Source organism: Myotis daubentonii, chromosome 5 (assembly GCF_963259705.1).
Source record: "Myotis daubentonii chromosome 5, mMyoDau2.1, whole genome shotgun sequence".
NCBI classification, from domain to species: Eukaryota; Metazoa; Chordata; class Mammalia; order Chiroptera; family Vespertilionidae; genus Myotis; species Myotis daubentonii.
This window is the reverse complement of record NC_081844.1, coordinates 18,715,426-18,737,121: the sequence shown is the minus strand read 5'-3', so window position 1 is coordinate 18,737,121 and position 21,696 is coordinate 18,715,426. Positions and strand designations below refer to the sequence as shown.

The 21,696-nt window shown below is 56.8% G+C and overlaps 1 protein-coding gene across 1 annotated transcript; it reads right to left on the bottom strand.

The window, feature by feature from the left end:
• Nucleotides 1-782: 782 nt before the first annotated feature.
• On the bottom strand, nucleotides 783-18,079 carry MEF2B (myocyte enhancer factor 2B). Its single transcript, XM_059696100.1, has 9 exons — nucleotides 17,785-18,079; nucleotides 5,230-5,312; nucleotides 4,538-4,741; nucleotides 3,008-3,142; nucleotides 2,369-2,516; nucleotides 2,062-2,195; nucleotides 1,891-1,972; nucleotides 1,610-1,721; nucleotides 783-1,217 (listed from the first exon to the last, which is right to left on the bottom strand). The coding sequence occupies exons 1-9, from the start codon at nucleotides 17,921-17,923 to the stop codon at nucleotides 992-994; spliced, it is 1,263 nt and encodes a 420-aa protein (XP_059552083.1). The 5' UTR covers nucleotides 17,924-18,079; the 3' UTR covers nucleotides 783-991.
• Between the last annotated feature and the right edge of the window lie 3,617 nt (nucleotides 18,080-21,696).

The following is a 21,696-nucleotide window of genomic DNA, read 5'->3' as shown; positions in this document are numbered from 1 at the left end:
ACTCTAGGAGCAGTTGGTGGGAGCACTCTAGGGGTAGGCGGTGGGAGCACTCTAGGGCAGTGGGTGGGAGCACTGTAGGGGCAGTTGGGTGGGAGCACTTTAGGGGCAGGGGGTGGGAGCACTCTAGGGGTAGGCGGTGGGAGCACTCTAGGGCAGTGAGTGGGAGCACTCTAGGGGCAGTGGGTGGGAGCACTCTAGGGGTAGGCGGTGGGAGCACTCTAGGGGTAGGCGGTGGGAGCACTCTAGGGCAGTGGGTGGGAGCACTGTAGGGGCAGTTGGGTGGGAGCACTTTAGGGGCAGGGGGTGGGAGCACTCTAGGGGTAGGCGGTGGGAGTACTCTAGGGCAGTGGGTGGGAGCACTCTAGGGGCAGTGGGTGGGAGCACTCTAGGGGCAGTTGGGTGGGAGCACTCTAGGGGCAGTGGGTGGGAGCACTCTAGGGGTAGGCGGTGGGAGCACTCTAGGGCACTGGGTGGGAGCACTCTAGGGGCAGTTGGGTGGGAGCATTCTAGGGGCAAGCTCCAAAAGACCTCCCAAGGCCTCAGTGGCCCAGCTGCTCACCACTGTCACCAGTTCATTTGTGCCCCCTGCAGGGCCCCTGTCCTGCCACCAGGAACTTTCTCCCCATACCCCACCCGAACCCCAACCCTAACCCTCATCTCAGGATGGAATTCTGGCAGGAGTACCCCAAACCCAGACAAGCCAAGACTGAGGCCCCAGGGGAGGAGATGGGAGGACTGGGCAGGGATGGGGATGGCCTGAGCAGGGCAGATCACTTCCTCCATGGAGCCCACGTGCTTTATTGGTGGGTACACACTCAGGAAGGGGCGACAGAGCCGGGACCATGGATCCAGCCCAGCCTTCCTCCTCCAGGGCAACCGTGGAGGGCGTCACATCCATTGGGTCTTCTCTGAGGACACCCGGAGGGAGGTTGGGAGTCCACGTGCCCTCGCCAGGCTGGTGGGGGTCAAGGCCAGTGCCTGCCCGGGTCCACTACCGGGGCCAGCCATCTGCAGGGGGAAGCCGGCGCAGCGGGGGCCCGGGCCGCAGGGGCTCTGCCAGAGGCCGGGCCAGGAGCAAGGGGTAGGGGAAGGTCTTGGAAAAGTCGCCGGGGCCACCGGGTGCTGGCGAGAGGCGTTCGGACTTGATGCTGACGTGGGGGCTCAGTGGGGAGGCACCGCGGGCTGGAGGACCCTCCTCGCCCAGGCTGCGGCCCCCACTGCAGGGGGGCGGGGGGGGGGGAGAGAGAGAGAGAGAGAGAGAGAGAGAGAGAGAGAGAGAGAGAGAGAGAGAGAATGAATGAGAATGAGATGGGGGCGCTTTGCGAGGAGGGAGGGCGGGAGGGAAACCCGGAGGTGGCACGGCTTGGGGAAAAGCTGGCGGGAGGACCTTGGGAAAGGAGGGGGTGGCCATCCCTCTTGGGGCCTCCAAAATAGAATCCCCGCCCCCCCCCCGCCGCCCCCCCCGCCCCCCCCCCCCCGCACTCCAGAAGGGCTGGGTGCAGAAACAGGAGTGGCCACCAGGTGTCAGCAGTGGCTGGGGGCTTCGGAAGCAGCGGAAGGGCCCCACCTGGGAGCCTGACTGGGGTTGGAGAGGCGTCGGGGCACTTACCTGGGCTGCGCAAGGCCGGCTAGGGGCCCATCACCCCTCGAGGGCTGCCAGGGGGCCAGGGAAGGGGGCTGCAGCAAGCCGGGGGGCGGAGGGGGGTCTCCCAGGCCATATTCTGGGTGCGGGGGCAAGAGGAGTGAGCTGAGGCCCCCACCGCTGGGAGCCCCTTGCCCAAGCCTGATCCACCCCACCAGCCAGTTTCAGTCGGCAGGAGGGGGAGTGTGGCCTGCCCAGCAGGCAGGTGTACGGATATCGCCCACAGCAGAGCTGGTGGGGGTGCGTACCTGGGGGGCCTGCTGGGAGGAAAGGGAAGGGTCCTGGAGCTGTGGCCGAGCATGGACTCTGCAGGCTACTGTAGAGGCCTCTCTGTGCGGAGAAAGGTGAGGGGGAAACTGAGGCCCGCACTCAGGCCACCCTGCCTGCCCCCTCAGCCTGGCACTCCTCCCCTCACTCACGGAGGTGCTCAGTCCCCCTCGGGCCCCTGCCAGGCCTCCAGGCAGGTCTGGCCTCCTCCCGTCTGCTGCCAGGTACAGGGGTGGCGGCGTCTTGCTGGCAAGGTGGCTTGGTGAGAAGAGAGGGTGGGCCAGGCCTGTGGAGCAGGAGACCCCCAGGGGGAGGGCAGGCAGCCATGTCATCTACCGAAGTCTGAGTCCAGAGCGATGAACACAGCCAAGCAGTGCTGAGCCAAGACCCCCGCACACACACACAAGCTCCCCTGGGACCCCGCCCCCACCTTCCCCAGGGCCTAGGCCCCATGCTTACCTGGGGGCCCAGCTTTGGGGGCTGCTGGCCTGAAGGGGGATGGGCGGCTCTGGGCGGGCAGGGCCTCCCCAAGCCCATTGGAGTCACAGCCTGGTGGGGGCAGGGCCCCATATACCATGTCTGGGCTGGGCATGGTGGGGGCTGCTGGCTGAGGACAGAGAGGACACGAGTGGTTGGAGGGCCAAGGAGGTGAGGACGCCAAGTCCAAGAGACTATCCCAGCCTCCACCGTTTGGAAGCCCTCACTAGCTCCCACCGCCCCCCCCTAACCCCTGACCTAACCTCCCAGGGGCCAGGCTCTGCTGCTCCTGGACAGCTAAGCCCAGAGCCGAGGCTTCTCACTCAGCATGAGCTTGGCACTGAGGGGGCTTCCCAGGTATTTGATGAATAAAAAAAATAAAATAAAATAGAAGGAAAGAAAAGAAGGAATTATCTGCCTTTTGAACTCTTATTCATCTTTCAAAGCCCCAGCTACAATGCCCACTCCTCCAGGAAGCTTTTCTTGTCCAACCAGGCAGAGACCTACCACCTTACTCTAGGCTTCTTGGCCCTTTTCCAGTCTCGGCCTTGACCGTGGGCCTAAGAGGTCGGGGGGTGGGGGGTGGGGAGCACATTCACAGCAGGGCGGGGAGTCACTTACATAGAGCCGGGGTCGGGGCAAGGCTGGCTCACCCCCATCACCTGCCAGCCTCCGAAGCTTCTCTCCCGGGCCCTCAGGCCCCTCATCTGGCTCCAGCTCTGGCCCATCAAGGCCCACACCCCTCCGCTTCAGTGTCTGTGGGGAGGGGACACAGCAGGATGAATCTCCCCCATCCTAGCCAGGGAGCCTGGTTTATGGTGAGGGGAGAGACCTACCCACTCTGGGTGGGGCAGAGTGCAGGCACAGCCTGCTCCAGCTAAATCCCGTTGACCAAAACCCCCAGTGAGTTATCATTTGCTAAGTTCCAACTGTGTGCGAGAGAGGGACTGTCTTGCCCTGAAACCACAGATCCACCCCGGCCGGCTGGCACTGTCCTAACACCCCTGAATACAACTCTGGTTTCTCCATTCTGCATCCTTGTGCTGCTTTAGAGCCTGGCATGCAGTAGGTGCATAATAAATGTCAAGAAACAGAGCACCTGAAGACAAGTTTATAGGACTTTCTGAGCTACCCGGGACCAGTGACCTGCACGGTCCTGGACCTCAGCGAGGTCAGCTTGCTCCACGGTGCCTTTTATTTTCTGTTCTGTACTCACCAAATGGGTGATAGGATTACATGAGACAATGTGACAATGTGTGTAAGGAGCACACAGTACAGCCTTCAATCTATAGTGGTTGATTTTTTTAAAAATATATTTCTTGCCCTAACCAGTTTGTCTCAGTGGATAGAGCGTCGGCCTGCGGACTGAAGGGTCCCAGGTTCGATTCCGGTCAAGGGCATGTGCCTTGATTGCGGGCACAGCCCCAGTAGGGGGTGTGCAGAAGGCAGCTGATTGATGTTTCTCTCTCATTGATGTTTCTAACTCCCTATCCCTCTCCCTTCTTCTCTGTAAAAAAATCAATAAAATATATTTTAAATATATATATATTGATTTCAGAGAGGAAGGGTAAGGAGAGAGAGATAGAAACATCAATGATGAGAGAGAATCATTGATCAGCTGCCTCCTGCACACCCCTCACTGGGGATCGAGCTCACAACCCAGGCATGTGCCCTTGGCTGGAATTGAACCTGGGACCCTTCAGTCGGAAAGCTGACACTCTATCCACTGAGCCAAGCCGGCTATGGCGGTTGATTTTTTTTAAAAGGTTTTTTATTGATTTTCCTTTTTTGAGAGAGAAGGAGTGGGGGAGAGAGCGAAACATTGATGTGAAAGCGAACATCAATTGGCTGCCTCCTGCATGCCCTCTACTGGGGATCAAGCCCACAACCCTGGGCATGTGCTCTGACAGGGAATCGAACCCACAACCTTTAAGTGTATGGGACCACGCTCCAACCAACTGAGCCAGGGCTGGTCGATGTTTTTATTTCTGCTAGCCAGGGAACTACCCCAGAGGGACACTGTAATACCTGAAACCTGCGTTAACTGGCAGCAAAGCTAGACTGCAACACCCATCTTTTGTACAAACCAAGAGTCCCGGGCTCTGAGCCAGCAGAGTGTGCTGGCTTCCCGGGGAGGAGGGCCCAGGCTACCTCGAGGATGTCGGTGTTGGTGCGGCTCTCGTGGGGTTCGCTGTACTCCGTGTACTTGAGGAGCACACGGTCCATGTCGGTGCTGGCATACTGGAAGAGGCGATTGGCGCTGTTGAAGATGATGAGAGCAATCTCACAGTCGCAGAGCACGCTCAGTTCGTAGGCCTTCTTCATCAGCCCAAACTTCCTTTTGGTAAATGTCACCTAGACCCAGCACCCACAGGTGAGAGGGAGAAGACAGAGATTTGGGGTGGGGTCGGGGAGATGGAGGGGCCTAACTGTTTTCTGAACATGCCTCATGATTCTGTGCCTCTGTGTGTGCTGTTCCTTCTGGCTGTTCTTCTCACTTCTCAACCTGGCAAACTCCTATTGAAGCTTCAAAACCCATCCCAAATGACCCCTCCTTTGGGAAGTTGTCCTTGGTCTCCTAGGCAGAGCCCACACTCCCTCTCTGAGCTTCCCCAGTTCTGTGCCTCCCTCTGATCCAGGCCTCTGAGCCGGGTGTGTTTGTGTCCAGGTCCATCTCCTCTGTGACCAGGACTTCAATAAATCATTATGAAAATGAGCAAATGCTACATCTCAAACTCCAGACTTGTCATCAAGACTCATTCCCCTACAATTCCCTGAAATGGCTAGGCCTTTGCCCAGCCTGTGTCCCCTGCCATGAATGCCTTCCCACCCAATGAACTCACTTGACGATTCCTTTGGTCCAGAATGCGTGAGATCTGTATTTTTTTCCTCCCCATTGTCCTAGGCTGGGCAGAGCAACCTTGGTCTGTGGGAGAAGGAAAAGAGGACAGAGTGAGTGAGTGAAAAGTGGGGTCAGGCAGCCAGCTTTCCTTCTGTCCTCCGCTTCCCCCTACCAGGCACTGAGGAGAGGTGATGGGGGAATCGAGGCAGGCTGGGCCACCCCCAGGGCCCCCATTCTCAACTAGACCAGCATACAGTCAATATTCAATGAACACCTTTGCACCAGTTCCACAGGAGGCGAAGGCTGACCCAGGCCAAAAGATGGCAGTGCTCCTGCCCCAGCATCTAAAACATTACCCCTGGTAACTATGGGCCTCAGGGAGCCTGGCCGCCTTGGGCACCTGTCTGCAGGGGGGGGGGGGGGGGGCAGTGTTGTGTACTGCTCATTGTTGCTGGGGACAAAAGGAGCTAACCTTCCTGCCTGGCACATAGCAGATGCCGCATACGTATTGCCATTATGAATATTGGCAACAGCCTAAGAGCCCCCAACAGGTCAGGTTGGAGGGACCTCCGCTGCAGCGCTCGGTCATCCTGAGCTTCTGACAGCGAGCCTGATCCGCCCATCGGACACCTTTCAACTCATTCAACACGCAACAGCTCCTCAAACTACGATCGAGGCCCGCGGTTACAAAAACAAAACAAGTCCGGCTGGTGTAGCTCAGTGGTTGGATGCTGACCTATGAGCCGGGAGGTCAGGGCACATGCCTGGGTTGTGGGGCTCAGGGGTGTGTGTGGGGCAGGGGGCCTGCAGGAGGCAGCCGATTAATGATTCTCTCTCATCATTGATGTTTCTGACTCTCTCTCCCTCTCCCTTCCTCTCTGAAATTAATAAAAATATATTTTAAAAGATAAAGTGCACAATTCGGTGATAGTTAGTTATTCACAATGTAGAACCATCGCCTCTATCTAGTTCCAGAAATTTTCATCCCCCCAAAAAGGGACCCCATTCCCATGAGGAGTCACTCCCCACCCCCTCCCCTGACCCCTGGCAACCACTGACCTGCTTTCTGTCTCCACGGCTTTGCCTGTTCTGGACATTTCATGTAAATGGATCATACACTGTGTGGCCTTTCGTGTCTTCTCCCCCTGCCCCTTTTTTGATGATCTGAACTTTCAAACTTTCCCCTCAGTGATTATGGACTATTTCTGTTTTAAATTTTTTTTAATTAAAAAAAAATAATAAAAAAACTTTAAATAACAGAAACCCACCCCTGCCCCGCTTCCACCAGGAGGAGGTGAGGTCGCCCTGGAAAGACCTTAGGCTTGGAGCCCTCAGACCCTGATTTGGGCCCCGGGCAACTTGGGTGACACCCTGGACCCTCCTCCCAGGGATCTCAGATCTCCCCAGTGTGAGCCCCAAAAGTGAGAGTGGGCAACTCAGGGAGGACAGCATGTCCCCAAGACAAGCAGCATGTTGGGGTCCAGGCCTTCCCCAGTGCCCCCATGCAGGGATCCTTGGAACGAAGAAACCTGTTGTGAGGCACCCGCCATGCTGTACCGTCAGCCACCCCAAGGCCCCGAGATCCCTGACACCCCTCCACTCCTCTGTGACCACACTTGACCGCCAGCCACCCCCATGTCACAGGTGCCTGAGGCAATGTCACAGGCTGCCCAGGGTAAGGGGGCCTGCGCTCAGATCCCAGCCGGTCTCTGACCCCCGGGGCGGCCCTCAGCCAAGGGGGCCTTCCCCTGGGCTCAGGTTGCTGTTCTGTGAATGGGTGGGTATGGCATGCAGAGCACCTGGTACAGACCTGGAAACAAGCCCTGGGGAAGCGTAGGGAAATGAGGTCTGTCTCCACGAGTAGCCATAGCTGCTTCTCTGACCTCCGCCTGAGGGGTCTGGGTGGGACCCCTTCATCCCAGAGGCCCAGGGCCCAGGAGTGTACGATGCCTTGGCCATCATAAGTGGCCCTCTGTGTGGCCCCAGGAGTGTCCTCTACCCGCTCTGGGCTGGGTCTCTGAGCAGTCGCAACTATGCAGAGCCCAGCCGATGAGAGCCCCACCAACCCCCTAGCTCCGGATTGATTTGCTAAATTTAACCTCGGGGGCTAATTTTAATCCCTGGCTAGAATCAGACTCGTTCCCACGGCTGGGATGTGTTGCCCTGGCCCTGATGGATCCCCGGGGACAGAAGTGGGGCACTGGTCCGGAGGTCCCCGTGCCAAGATGACTCCGGAAATGCCCCCCACGCCTGGGGTCCCATGGGAACATGGGACTTGAACCTGAGAATCTGAGCCTGGAATATCTGACTCCAGCCCCTTCTCAGTCTGTCCCCATTTTAGACAAGGACATCCCTGCTAGGGCAGGGGTCACATAATGGGGGAGCCGCAAGCAAGAGCCAAAAGGTCAGGAGGGTCTCTCGGAACTGAGACCCAAGAGCCGAGACAGGAAGTGAGTTCCAGCCAGAAGGGACAGCAGGTGCAAAGGCCCTGAGGAGGGACAAGACACAGCAACAAGGCTGGACGGAGGAGCTTGAGGGAGAGGCCTGAGAAGCAGGGCCACGCTGGGTCCTCTGAGCTGTGGGGAAGGCTGTGAGTTTGGGTCTAAGAGCAACGGGGAGCCATGGGAGGGTTTGAGAAAGAAGGATGGAGTTTGAGTTATCATTGAAAAACCTGTCCATGCTGGGGGGTGGCCGGATACTGGAGAAAAGGCCAGAGCCGCATCCATCCGGGCAGAGACGGGGTGAAGTCACGGTATCCCAGGTCTCTTTGGGTCCATCAGAAGGTCCCACATCCTCTGCCTTCCCCGGAGCCCGGCCCAACAGGCACAGATGGGCTCACACTCTTCTAACCTTCAGTGACCCTGGAACTCCCAATCCCCACACAGGAACTACAGTCATCCCCAGCTTTGGCCCTTGAGGAACCAACCCTACACAGCTTTGGTCATGACCCTCCCTGCTCACACACTCTTCATGGCTCCCTACTACCATCAGGAGGAAGTTTCCGTTCCCAGCCTGGCATTCAAGGCCCTGCCCCAGCCAATCCCTGCCCACCGTTCTCTACCTTCAACAACTCTTATTCACACTTCAAAACCCAGCTCAAAAAATCCCTCCCTCCCCCTGGCCTGTGTGGCTCAGCTGGTTGAGCATAATCCCATGAACCAAAGGTGGCTGGTTCAATTCCTGGTTGGGGTTTCAGGCTTGATCCCTAGTAGGGGGCACGCAGGAAGCAGCGGATTGATGTTTCTCTCTCCCTGTCCCTTTCTCTCTCTCAAATCAATAAGAATATATTTTAAATATAGTGTATGTGTGTGTTTTAAATCCATCCCTCCAGGAAGCCCCCTGATCTCAGTCTAGACCGCTACAGCGGCCATCCTTCCCTTCAGCTCTGACCCCACGGGGCTGGGGATATGTACATCCGTGGAGCTGGGATCCAGGCTGGAAGCCTCGGGATCAGATATAGGGGCTGTTGGGCAGATCGGGTGAATGGAGCAGGTTAAAAGAGACACGTCTGAACTACCCCCCGTTTCCCTCAACAACTTCCTCTCAGACTCCCCCAGCTGACTCCCTACCCAGAAATACACGCGCATGCAAATGCAGCCACTGAGTGGACCTGTCTCAGGCCCAGGTGTGAAGGGCCAGCCAAGGAATGTGGGGGTGGAAGACCCAGGGTGTGCATATATATTTGTACTCACATGCAAATCCCCACCCCGAGCCGCAGACAGACCAGCAACCAGCGCTCCAGATGTTGGCGTGATCGGAACTGCTGGGGGGAGGTGGTGGTGGCTGCTGAATGTGCCAGGCACGAGGGGGGAGGCTGAGGTTTGGGGAAGCCTCTTCTGTGCATCCCCACACCGAGGTCCAGCCAGAAAGCAGAGAGTTTGTGGCATCTGCCCAGCAGAGAGGCAGAGAGGTAGACCCATGGACAGGAGATGGAGCAAGGAAGGAAGGCCAGGAGAAATCCAAGGGGGCATCTCAGAGGAGGAAGCATGTCATTGGGCCTCAATGGAGAGACTGGATGGGGCCTGAGCAGATGGGCAGTGGGGTGGTCATTTGAAACTGAGAGACCACTTCCCCACCCCTTTCTTCACCCCCTTATACTTAACATTTATTAAGATCAACCATGCTCCGGCCACTGTGATAAGCAGACTTCAGAAGTAGAAAGTGTAAGTAGAGCAATGGCCCCGGAAGACTGGCAAAGTGACTGCGACCTACCATAAAAAGACCATGGGCCCAGAGGGCTGTATGGCTGTTTTGTCAAACCGTAAAGGACAGGAAAGTGCAATGTTATCTAAACTAACTCAGACCTTTGAAAACAATGGGAACTGCCCAGGTCATTTCTCTGAAACTTCCGTTTGCCTGAAGCCCAAAAAGAGTGAAGGACTGACTATGCAAGGGGCAGCGTTAGCCAGGGATTTCGAGAAGGGCCTATCTGAAGAGGTGACATTTGGGCCAAGACCTGCAGCATGAGAAAGCACAGTAAAGGGAGGGAAGTCAGTGGTGGGAGATCTGGGGAAGGTGGTCCTAGCAGTGGAACGGCAAGGGCCAAAGGTCATAGTGACCATGAGTTTGGCATTTGGGGGGGGGGGGAACACAACAAAAAGCAAAGAAGTCTGCATGGCTAGACAGCATGGCAAGGGAGAGGTGAGGAGTGGTGGTGGGGAGGGCGGTGGAGGTTGGGTCATTTAGGTATTTGTGGGCTTTACTCTGAGGGCAATGGGAAGCCAGGGAGACTTTGGGGGCAGGGGAGGGTCAGGATACGATCGTACAGTTTAAAAAAATCCCCTTCACTCTCATGTGTTGGTGGTGAGAGGGGAAGGTGGTACAGCCACTGTGGAAAACCGGCATTTACTAAACATGAACATATGTCTAACCTGTGACACAGTGCCCTCTCATCTCAGTATTCACCCAATAGAAATGGGCCTATGTTTTACCAAAGGACACAGACAAGCCTGCCCTCAGCAGCTTCGTGCATCAATGCCCCGAACTGGAATCGGCCAAGCACCCTCCCAGGGAGAACTGGTAAATGCTTTCTGGTAGATTCTACCACGGACGGCTACATTGCACAGAAAAGGGATGCACTCCGGCCCATGCAGCCTCACGGGGAATCGCCTAGACCTGTGCCGATTCAACAGTGCGGGCGCCACAGAGGAGACATGCCATGATGAGTCCATTTACATGATGTTCCAGAGCAGGCAAAACTCACGTACGGTGATCGCTGTCAGCACAGAGGCCGCAGGGCAGGGGCGGTGACAGGGCAGCAGGAGAGCTAGAGGCCGGTGTTCTGGCCCCCAGTCCAGGGTCTGGGTACAGGGAGGTGTTCAGTTTGTGCAAATGTGTGAGTTCTACTTGGATGGTTTCTGTGATTTATCTCAAGCAAAAGTGTTTAAAAAAGCTCCCGCCTGCTCCTGGCTGCCATGGGGAGCAGCAGCTGTCTAGGCAGGAGTGAGGTGGCAGGGAGAGGCTGAGGTGAGAAACAGGGGCCCTGAGCTGAAATGGGGTGCAGGTGGGCAGAAGTGCATGGGTCAGTTGTCTACAGAGGGGACAGCACCACTGGAGCACACACCTGGGGTGGGGAGGAGCCTGGGTCCCAGGCCTTTCCACGGTGCCGGGCAAGTGCTGGGGGATGAAGGAAGATTTTCATGAGCTTCTGGAGTACCATAAACTCTCTGTGATGAGACTTGTGGTCACTACATCAATCAACAAATATCCCAGGGGTCCTTCAGGCCATGATGGTCACTTCCCTGGCTGGTGAGCCCCCTGAGCCCCCGGTGATGGAGATGGGGCCTGAAAGGAATCCCACTCTCCCGCTGACCCTTCACCCTGGCCTGTTTCCACGTGAGGACTCGGTTTCCTCACCTGTAAATGGGGGTAAGAGTCCTTCTTCCACCAGCTGGGGAGGAGAGGTGGGGGGGGAACGGTGCCCGCAAAGTGTCTGGGCCTAGGGACTGGGGACGCTGAATCAGGTGCCACGGCGACAAGCACAGGACAAACTTGGCAACATGAAGCCCCCATTTCCTCCCCATAAAATGGGCCACAGAATCGTGCCCCCACGGCTTTGCGGTGAGGGTTTGAGAGAAAGGATCAGGAACGAAGCAAGTTCCTCTTCTCGGCTCCCACTGGGACTTTAATAGGGGGATGAGCGACAGCTCGCTGCCAGACCCTGCGCCCAGAGGCCACAGCTTGGTGGGGACCCAGGCCGGGAAAGGAGGGTAGGAAAGGAGAAGTGAGAGGCAGGTGGGTGGTGGGGGGAGGTGAGGGCCCGCGGGGACTCTGCGAAGCGGGGAGGGGGCGCTGCTCCTGGGCCACGGCAGCAAATCAGGCCAGAACCGCCTCACGCAACCCAGGCGGCGGTTTCATCACCTGCTCCCCAAGTACCTCATTACTGGCGACAGGAAGAGCCCCTTGGAAAGCCAGGACCCCCCCTCTTGAGGGCTCTAGTGACTCTGACCCCAGCTGCCAGTGACCTTCCCAAGCTCTGTGCCTGCCTCTCCCCTGGGACCTGGGAGATGGCGCCTCGGATGGGCTCACTGAGGGTGACCTAGGGGCTGGCCCAGCCCACAGCAGCCCCTGGAGCCCCACACCTGCCCTCGGGGACGAGGTAGGTTCCAGCAGGGACTCTCTTGTGGCCAAACTACTCGGGGCCTCAGTTTCCTCCCCTGAAAATAGGGAGTCAGGGGAGCCTGAGGTTGGTGGGGCTTCAGGAGTAGGTTTTCTGTAGATGCTATTACCTTCTCCACCTGTCCCTGGGCTCTGACCTTGGGGTCACTGCTCCTCAGCTGGAGGGGGGCCCTCAGCTCAGAATGAGGGCCCCAGGCAGATGGAGGTAGGCTGGGGGGACAGGAGGCAGGGACATATGGATGATGGGGTGAGGGTAGGGAGACTCCCCTAAACACATGCAGAAACCCAGGTGCCTAAAAAGTCCACAGGTGCCTAAAACATACGGAGCTCCAGAAACACGCATTACCCAACACATGTGGCTCCTGCATACAAAATGCCCCAGAACATGACATCCACAATACATGCAGACTCCCCAGACCCACACAGGTCTTCACACACCCATATCCCCAAACACAGATCGCCAGCACACACAGCCTTCAGCACATGCTGACCCCCCAAATGCACACCGATTCCAAATACAGGCAGGCACTGCAAACACACCAGGCCCCCTGCCGACAATGTGCAGGCTCTCAAAGCTCCCCAAATATATGCAGACTCCATGCTGATCCCCATTACATTCAAGCCCCCAGACTCAGGTAGGGCCTATCCTCCAAGGGAACTGGGAATTTGAGGGTGGGGTGTGTCACCCAGATGCAGCTATGAATCCTAGAAACCCAGAATTTTCCAGCTGGAGAAGACCCTTTGGGGGTCCCTTTGTTCTTAGCTCCCTCTGGCATCCTTGGGAAAACCTCAGACCCACCTTAAGAGACCCCTCCCCAGGACTGCTCCTGGGAAGGCCCATTATGGCCATGCACTGAGGGTCCAGGGATACAGCTGTGAGGCTGGCCAGACCAGGGTTCAAATCCTGGCTCCAGCCCTAGCCGGTTTGGCTCAGCGGATAGAGCATTGGCCTGCGGACTGAAGGGTCCCGGGTTCAATTCTGGTCAAGGGCACATGTTCAGGTTGCTCGATCCCCCGTGGGGGCTGTGCAGGAGGTAGCCGATCAATGATTCTCTCTCATCACTGATGTTTCTATCTCTCTCTCCCTCTCCCTTCCTCTCTGAAATCAATAAAAATATATATTTTTTAAAAATCCTGGCTCCACCAGACACTCATTGCCTGAAGTGCTCTGAGACTCAGTTTCCCTGTTTGTATAATGGGCCCCTGCGAGCTCTGCACCTTCCCCTTTGCTCCTCCTCTTGGGGAGTCTCAGGTACCGGCAAATTCCCAGACCACCTCTGTCCCTTTCCAGGCACCTGACACACCAGCCCCAGACAGCGCTTTCCTTTCCCAAAGCCCCCGGAATGCCCAGGCCTGGGAGCTCTCCTTCAAGGCTGAACAGAAACTCCTGTTTCTGGAAGCACTGGTTTCCCCAGGCAGGATCCCTGTCTCTCCCTGCAGCACTCAGCCCTACTGGATTTTTAAAATGTTTTTATTGAAAAAAAATTTTTTTAAGAGAGAGAGGAAGGGAAAAGGAGAGAGAGAGAGACAGAAACATCGATCATCTGCCTCCTGCACAGCCTCCTACTGTTGAGACCTAGGGGCTGGCTCAAGCTCGAAACCCAGGTATGTGCCCTGACGGGGAATCGAACCAGAGACCTCTGGTGCATGGGACGATGCTCAACCAACCAAGCCACACCAGCTGGGCCCTACTGGGTGTTTGTGTGCTTCTTTGTTGCTTTATCTGATAATCATGTCGCCCTGTGAGGATGTCTACTCTGTGAGGGCAAGGATGGCCTCATACGCACCTGGCACACAGTAGGCCCACAGTCACCCTTCCTAAGTGAATGAGCAACAACGGAAGAAACATTGGCAACTGGTTCGCTTTTCTTTTAAATACCTCGTGACCCACAAAACACATTTGAGGCTCCCACCTGGCCCACAGGCCGCCAGTTTGAAACTCCTGCTCTAAAGAGCCAACAGCACAACAGCCAAGTAGACGGTGTTTGTGCTTCTCTCAGGCCCAGGGACTGACCCTCCGAAGTCCCACTGTCATCTCGGAACCATGTCCTGAGGACATGCAGGTCCAACCTGGCACGTGCTCACCTGCCACAGAGCCCAGACTCTCTGTCACAGACGATGCAAACGGAAGTCCTCTGCCCTACCCAATCTCCAGAGAGACTTGGGATCCTGACTCCTGGGGCCAGAGACTACATTCAGAGCCCAACCTGCTGTCCAAGGCAGATTGGAGCCCAGGGCTGCCCAGCACCCCCGGCAAGGTCCCCGAAGCCACATGGAAGCTGCAGGAACGGCCCCAGGTTTCCCTCTTTGTTCCAGAGAAAGCTCTCCCCGTGGGGCCCCAGAAAGGTGTCCCCAGAGGCCCAGCTCTCCCTGCTTGGGAAATTAGCACATCTGTCAGAGCTGGGCAGAAGGGACTCGGCCCACAGCTCCACAGACCCAAGACACAGTCAGCAGAGACTCCAGGACAGGGCCTTGGGGCACCTCTGGTTCCCCACGACTCCCCCAGAAATGTCACCAGGTGCCAGGGACACAGGGGCAGGGAGAGGACAGACCCAGCCTGGCCTCCCTCACTGCCTAGTCTTGTAGGGGAGAGGACAACAGGCATATAATTGCGTCAGGGACAGAGGCCTTCAAGGAAGAAATTCAACAGGGGAAAGCAGAGGGGGGTGTGGTGGAAGGAGCTGCTTTGAACAGAGGGGCCAGAGGGCTTGTCTGCAAAGGGGGCCTCAAGGATGAGAGGACACCAGCCCTGTGGAATGGTAGATGCAAAGGCCCCGAGGTGGGAGCATGCTGGGTGGGTTCCAGACATAAGGGAAGGCCGGTGTGGCTGGGACAGGGTGAGTGAGGGGCAGGGTGAGGTGGGGCCAAGGAGGGCAGAGAGGCTGCAAGGAGCCTGAGGGATCAGGGAGGGAGGGCGGACTATAGAGCAATGGGGAGCCCTAAAGGGCACATGAGCAGGGGAGGGCTGGGTCTGACTCAGGATTTTTAGCAGAACCAGTGGCTGCAGGAGGGAGAAGTCTTGTCTGGGCAGGAGGTTGGGACAGCGTCCACCAGGAGGCAGTGGGGGCTGTGGGTGTGGAAAGTGGACAAGGTAGTGGCTCCTTATGCCAAACAGCCTCGAAGTTTTCCCTCCCAAGGTCCTCGCCTTGACCTTGGGTGAACCTGAGCCTGCAGAATAGAACAGAAGCCAATGGACCTGAGGCCTCCTTGGTCCCTGATGGAGGGTAGGGTGAGGTGGACCTGGATGGGGCTCACAGGCACCTCCGCTTGGTCACAGTTCGGATGGCGCCTCGCGCCTGGGCCCACGCGCCACCTCATTTACACACAGGGCCTGCCTGACCCGCAGACAGCCCAGTGAAGCGGAGACAGCTGCCCCGTTGTACACAGGGTGAAGCGGGCTTCTTCCAGGGGCCACACATCAAGACCCGCCTCCCCCACCATCCCTACGCAAGCCTGGGCTTGCACCCCAGAGTGGTCCTGTGGCCACCCAGTCTGCGAAGTGGGCCTGGGTACCCTGCGGTCCAAGACACTTGTTCCGGAGCCTGGAGATGACGGGCAACCTCACAGGTCCCCAGGATATAGACCCTTTGGGGGATCAGAAATGGGACGCAACCTCTGTGTGTACCCCATGGGCATTAAGGGGCCAGGGCTGGGTTGAGCACTGTCACCCCAAATGGTATCCCAGGCCTATGATAAATCCTTTCAAAAAAGGACATCTTTCCCTAACCGGTTTGGCTCAGTGGATAGAGCGTCGGCCTGCGTACTGAAAGGTCCCAGGTTCGATTCCGGTCAAGGGCATGTACCTTGGTTGCGGGCACATACCCAGTAGGGAGTGTGCAGGAGGCAGTTGATCAATGTTTCTCTCTCGTTGATGTTTCTAACTCTCTATCCCTCTCCCTTCCTCTCTGTAAAAAATCAATAAAATATATTTTTTTTTAAAAAATGACACCTGTCTCCAGGTGCACGTGCCTCAAATCTTCCGGAAGGCCAAACCTCCAACATGCCTACGTTCATTGCATCTGAGTTGGGCGATAAATGATTTTAATTCCCTTTCTCCTCTTAATTTGCATTTTCCAGATGTCTGCTTGGTTGGGTAATGATTTAATGAAATACATCATTAGTTGGCGATGGGAAGTAAGATGGAGCTCAACTTGTTCAGGTCACAGGGGTGGCCACGGAGCTCAGAGCGGGGCAGCAACCTGTCAGGCCATCAGAGGGCTGGAGCGCCTGGCTTTTGCTCTCTCAGAGAGCTGGGGTGGGGCATCATGTGCCCCATCCTTTCTCTGAAGTGCCTGCGTGTCTGTACCTGGCCTCAGTCTTCCCACCTGCAAAGTGGGAATTTCAGACCAGATAGTCAGCTTCCAGCTCTAGAACTTCCATTCCCTGGAAGCCAAGATTCACTCCTCCGCTCAGAGGGGTGGTGGGAGGCAGGCACGGGACAGGAGAGAGAGAGGCTGCTTCAAACCCCACACACCAATCCTTCCAAGTCTAAATACGTTTGTGAACCTCGTTCAGTGATGGCGAACCGTTTGAGCTCGGCGTGTCAGCATTTTGAAAAACCCTAACTTAACTCTGGTGCCGTGTCACATATAGAAATTTTTTGATATGTGCAACCATAGTAAAACAAAGATTTATATTTTTGATATTTATTTTATAAATTTAAATGCCATTTAACAAAGAAAAATCAACCAAAAAAATGAGTTCGCTTAACTCCTCTGACACGCGTGTCATAGGTTCGCCATCACTGCCCTAGTTCCTTCTCCCCAAAAGAGTTCTTGTACCCAGACGCCAAAGGTCCAGAGATTCCCCAATGAGGATTTTTCCGTCAGGCTAGGCAGGAGGCCTCAGCTATTTCTATAAATCTTTTTTTTAAAAATTGATTTCAGAGAGGAAGGGAGAGGGAGAGCTAGAAACATCAATAATGAGAAAGAATCATTGATCGGCTGCCTCCTGCACATGCCCACTGGGGATCAAGCCCACAACCCGGGCACGTGCCCTGCCGGGAGTCTAACCATGACCTCCAGGTTCATAGGTCGATCGATGCTCAATCACTGAGCTACCACAGCCAGGAGTATTTCTGACTTCTCAGGTGTATGGCTGAGGACTGGGGGTGGCCAGGGACCCCGGTCACTGACCAACATCTGCAGCTCTGGACTCTGAGGAAGGTGGGAAGAGGAACCGTGACCATGAAAGTAACAGCCCCCAGTTTGTCATGTGCGCACTGTTATTCCTGGACCCATGTACCAGAGGGGGACACTGAGGGACAGGGAAGGCGGTAGCCCCCCTTCAAGGCAGCTGTGATGCACCACCCCAGGCTCCGTACCCACCACATGGGTACTCGGTGAGTCCAACAGAGGCCCCACATTTGCTGCATGAGGCAGACACCATGGGGCAGGGAGGGTCATAGCAGTCACAGGCACACAGAGATGGTTACGCCACATGCGGGTCTGGGGCCATGACACATGAAGGTGCAGGTACAGCAGGAAGGCACGGGGTTAGGCACAGGAGCCTCAAGGGTACGGACAGGGGTGTGCTTCAGGAGAGGAGGACACTGCAGCCCACAGACCAGAAAAGCTCACGGACGCACACAGCAGGGGCTGGGGCACCACAACTTTGGACTCACAAGTCCTCCCCAACTGCCACCAAAACCCGCAGACACACACCCCTTGGACACAAGACCGCTCAGAAACACAACCGTAGGACTCACAACCCCTCTGACACAATCTGCCCCTTGGGCTCGCACTCCTCAGATTCACACCCTTTGGACACACAACCCCTGAACTCACAATCCTAGGACTCACCTCTTAGACACACAACTTTCAAAGCACAGCAGCACTCAGACCTCCACGCCCAGCCCAGCCCAGCCCAGCCCACAGATGACCATCAAAGGACGGCACGAGCCTCGTCCAGACAAGCCTCGTCCGGACGCCCCACGCACCTGCTCCGCCTGGCCCCTCGGACGCGTGTGCACGGATCTGCAGCAGCGGCACAGAGTGACCAGCGTTCCGCGGCCACAGGTGCCTTCGAGCCGGCGGCCCTGCCCCCGGGAGCTGATTGGGCGGGAGAGATATTTGCATAGAGGGCGGGCACTCGGGCGTGGCCCCGCCTCGGAATTTCAGGGGGCGGGGTCTCAGGCTCGGAGGGACACTGAAGATGCTTATAATGCGGGAGCGGGACAGGAAGGGGTTGGCTCAGGCCCGCCAGACTTTCCCGCCCGCTCGCACTGCCCCCCCCGCCCCCCCCGCCCCCCCCCCCCCCCCCCCCCCCGCTACTGTGATTCTGACCCTAATTTGGAGCGTCTCTGACAACTGCCAGCCTCAATACAGGACTCCCCTCCATCCTGGGTGAAATATAACTCTGTCCCTGACGGACCCAGTGACTGAGCCCTTCTCAAAGCCAACACTGACCCTTGATCTCCCCCAGATGGGAGGGACTGCAGAGTCACCTGTGTGACCCGCCACCTACAGGAGAGTGACAGACCCCCTCTGCTGCTGGGTGCCTTCCTCCACTTAAAGGTCAGCTGAAGGGGGCCTCCAAGCCTGGGCACCAGCTCAGACCTCTAAATCCACATCTTCCCTGGGACCCTAGCGCCGCCCAGCACAGGGCCAGGCCCAGAGGGGTGAGTGAATCAATGTGGAAGAATTACAGGATGAGGATAACGTTGGACGGGGTAAACCTGAAGAAGCCCCCAGTCTGGAGGAGGCAGAGCAGCCACCACACACCCCTCCCGCCCCGTGGGGGTCAGGATGTCAGGAAGCCTTCCCAGAAGAGGGGACATTTACTGGGCCTTGAAGCTGGAGTAGTAGTTTGCCATGGGGAGAAGAGTTTCCCAAGAGGGAGCAGCCCTTGTCAATGTGCAGAGGAAGCGTACAGTGGTTTTTGGTAGGTGGGATAAGGAAGATGAAGCCAGAGCAAGAGTAGATGGGATTGGGAGCCCAAGGAGAGGCTGAGAGAGGGAGAGGAGGTGGTCAATTTAGGGCAAATGAAGTGGGGTGCAGGTGGGTTACATGGCTGCCTGGTGTCCACCTTCTCAGAAGACAACAGGAGATGGCTGCACCCCTGGACTCAGGGGTGAGCATGTGGAGATATTATGTGGAGGACACTATGGCAGGGAACAGGCTTATGCTTCTTCCCATGCCTCAGTTTACCCATCTGTGATGTGAGAATTTTGGACCCCTAGCCTGGGCACATATTCCTCTTTGGACATAAAATCTGGGGCTCACACTGTGTCATAAGGTAGGAGTCGAGGGTCCTGCTCCCTACCCCTGCCACCACTGCCCCTCAGTGTCCAATGCCAGACACTCAGGTGTTCCAAGGACACACCAGGGCCCAGGCCAGTCTGGGGGCTTCTGCCTCAACTCCAAGGTGCAGAACAAGGCTTGGGGAGCGTGGAGGTGGCTGGGGAGCCCCAGGCCCCCCGAGGGCCACTCTGTTTACCTGCTGCGGCCTGCCATCTCTGATGCAACAGGCAGGCTCTGGTTACATAAGGGCAGCAGCTGGAGCAGCTCTGGGAGCAGCTGGGGCATGGCAGGAAGGGCGGGCCAAGCTGAGTTGGCTGGGGCTGCCCCTGCACCCCCACCTACCTCCTGCCCTCTCCCGCCATTGAGGCTCCCTCCTGTGTTCCTGGCCCCATTTCATCTTCTATTACTCACACCCTATTTTGTATAATGGCCCTTCCTTTTTTCCCGTGCCCCTGTTCCTATCCTATACTATCCCCACCACTGGCTGTGTCACTTTGTGGCCCCCCGTCCCCCATTGGTTATATATATTGGAGATATATATATATATATATATATTTCAGAGAGGAAGGGAGAGGGAGAGAGAGAGAGATAGAAACATCAATGATGAGAGAGAATCATTGACCGGCTGCCTCCTGCACAGCCCCTACTAGGGATCGAGCCCGTAAACTGGGCAAGTGCCCCTGACCAGAATCGAACCTGGTACCCTTCAGTCCACAAGCCGGCGCTCTATCCACTGAGCCAAACCGGCCAGGGTGGGACAGTCAAAATTTTTTATCTCAGTCTTTTCAGATGAGGGGACACCTTAGTTGCTGGAGGGAGATGCTGGACTGTAGAGGGGTGGGTTGGGGGTGGAAAGGGCCAGAGATGAGGGATCTGAGAGGGGGCCTGAAGATGGGGAGACAGGGGTGGGAGGGTGGTGAGGTGGAAAAGCCGCTTCCCCCAAGTCCCTTTTTCCAGATCCTCTCCCACATGTCAGCAGGGGAAGGCTGTGAAGGACTCTCCGTGGCAAGGACAGTGTGGTCCGGCAGACAGAACCTCAGGTCAAAGAACCCTGGTCCCCATCCCAGCTCCAATGTCTTCTCACTGTGACTTCAAGTTAGTCACTTCACCCTTTTGAGCGTGTTTGTTGATATGAAAAGTGGGGACAATAGCAGCCCCTCCTTCTCGGGGAGAACCTTTTAAGGCTTACCTTCCCACTCCTCCAAAAGCTTTCCATATCCCCCCTCCCATTTGGGATTCTTCCACACCCATTCCTCCTTCCAGTCCAGTGCTGACTCAGGGGTTTGGGGGTGTATGTCTAGCTCTGTCTCACCAGCCTAGGGGTTCCTCGGGGCCAGGCCCAGTATGTAACAGCACCAAAGGGTGTCTCCATAGGTTTCTTACACCACTGGAGAGGGTATGAGTGGTGGAGGGGCATGGGGACCAAGTTTGGGACACCCAGAGGCCTCACTGAGAGATATGACAAGGCTAGGAAGGGACTTCCCAAGGGCAGGACCCTTGAGAGCAGGGCTGAAATAAAACCATGATTTGGACCAGGCGATAAGAACTAAAAGCCAAACTCAAGTCTGAATCCCGCCTTGACCACTGCAGACCAACCTGGGGCATTGCTGCCTTCCTGGGCCTTTTATCCACCTGCAGATCTGAAGGAGCCTCGGCTGGGGCGGGAGTGGGCTGGGATCCCTTCCATCACCCCCATGGGTGCTAGACTCCTGCCCCAAGGCACGGGGAGCTCACTGCCTCTCCCCCAGCTGTCCGCCTATCTCTGGGGCTCTGCTAGAAGCAAGTCCTACTGAGCAGGAAGGCCACACCTGGAGGAGGGGAGATCAGGAGCGCGTGGGGGCAGATGCGGATCCTGCTGAATAGTCCGGGCTCAGGGAGCCTCAGCTCGATCTCTGAAAAATGGAATCAAGGACGTACGGGGTAAAAAGGGGTAAGGGTCACAATGCCCCACTGCGATCAGCCAGGAATGAGGACAATCACCTTTTAGGGGTCGAGTGCCCAGCCAAACCTTTGCCTCTTGCGCCCCCTGGTGGCCAGCTGTTAAGGGGCGTTTGTGGGTGTGAAGGACGAAGTGGCCATGTAAATAAGATGCAAATTACCAGCACCCACTCCTTCCTGTGGGCCTTTGGACTCCGTGTGAGGGATCTGACAGTCCAGAATCGTCTTTGGCTAGGGTTGTGTCCTGGGGCTGTGGGTGGCAGGGAACCCTGGAAAGGTCTGGGGTACCCCACAACTGTTTCCTACTACCTCACAGTGCCCTTGGGGTATGTGTAGTTACCTCACTTAGCGGCCTTTCTTGCTGGCCTGTCTTGCTCACCAGGGCATACCCTGGGCCGGCAGGGCCTGACGCACAGAGGACAGTTAATATTTGCTGGACAAATGATTGCATGGCGGACAGGTAGAAGGAGGGACGGACAATTACAGGTACTTTCAGAGCAGGCAAGAAGACTGATGCTGTGGGGACCACACACTAGTCAGGGCCTCAGTGGGTTGGACCTGAGGTCCCTCCTTCCCCTCAAACTGAGCTGGGGTGGTGGGGAGGCAGAATAGCAGCATGGAGGCCCCTAATACACTCTAGGAGGGGAGAGAGGACTGACCTGACACCTCCT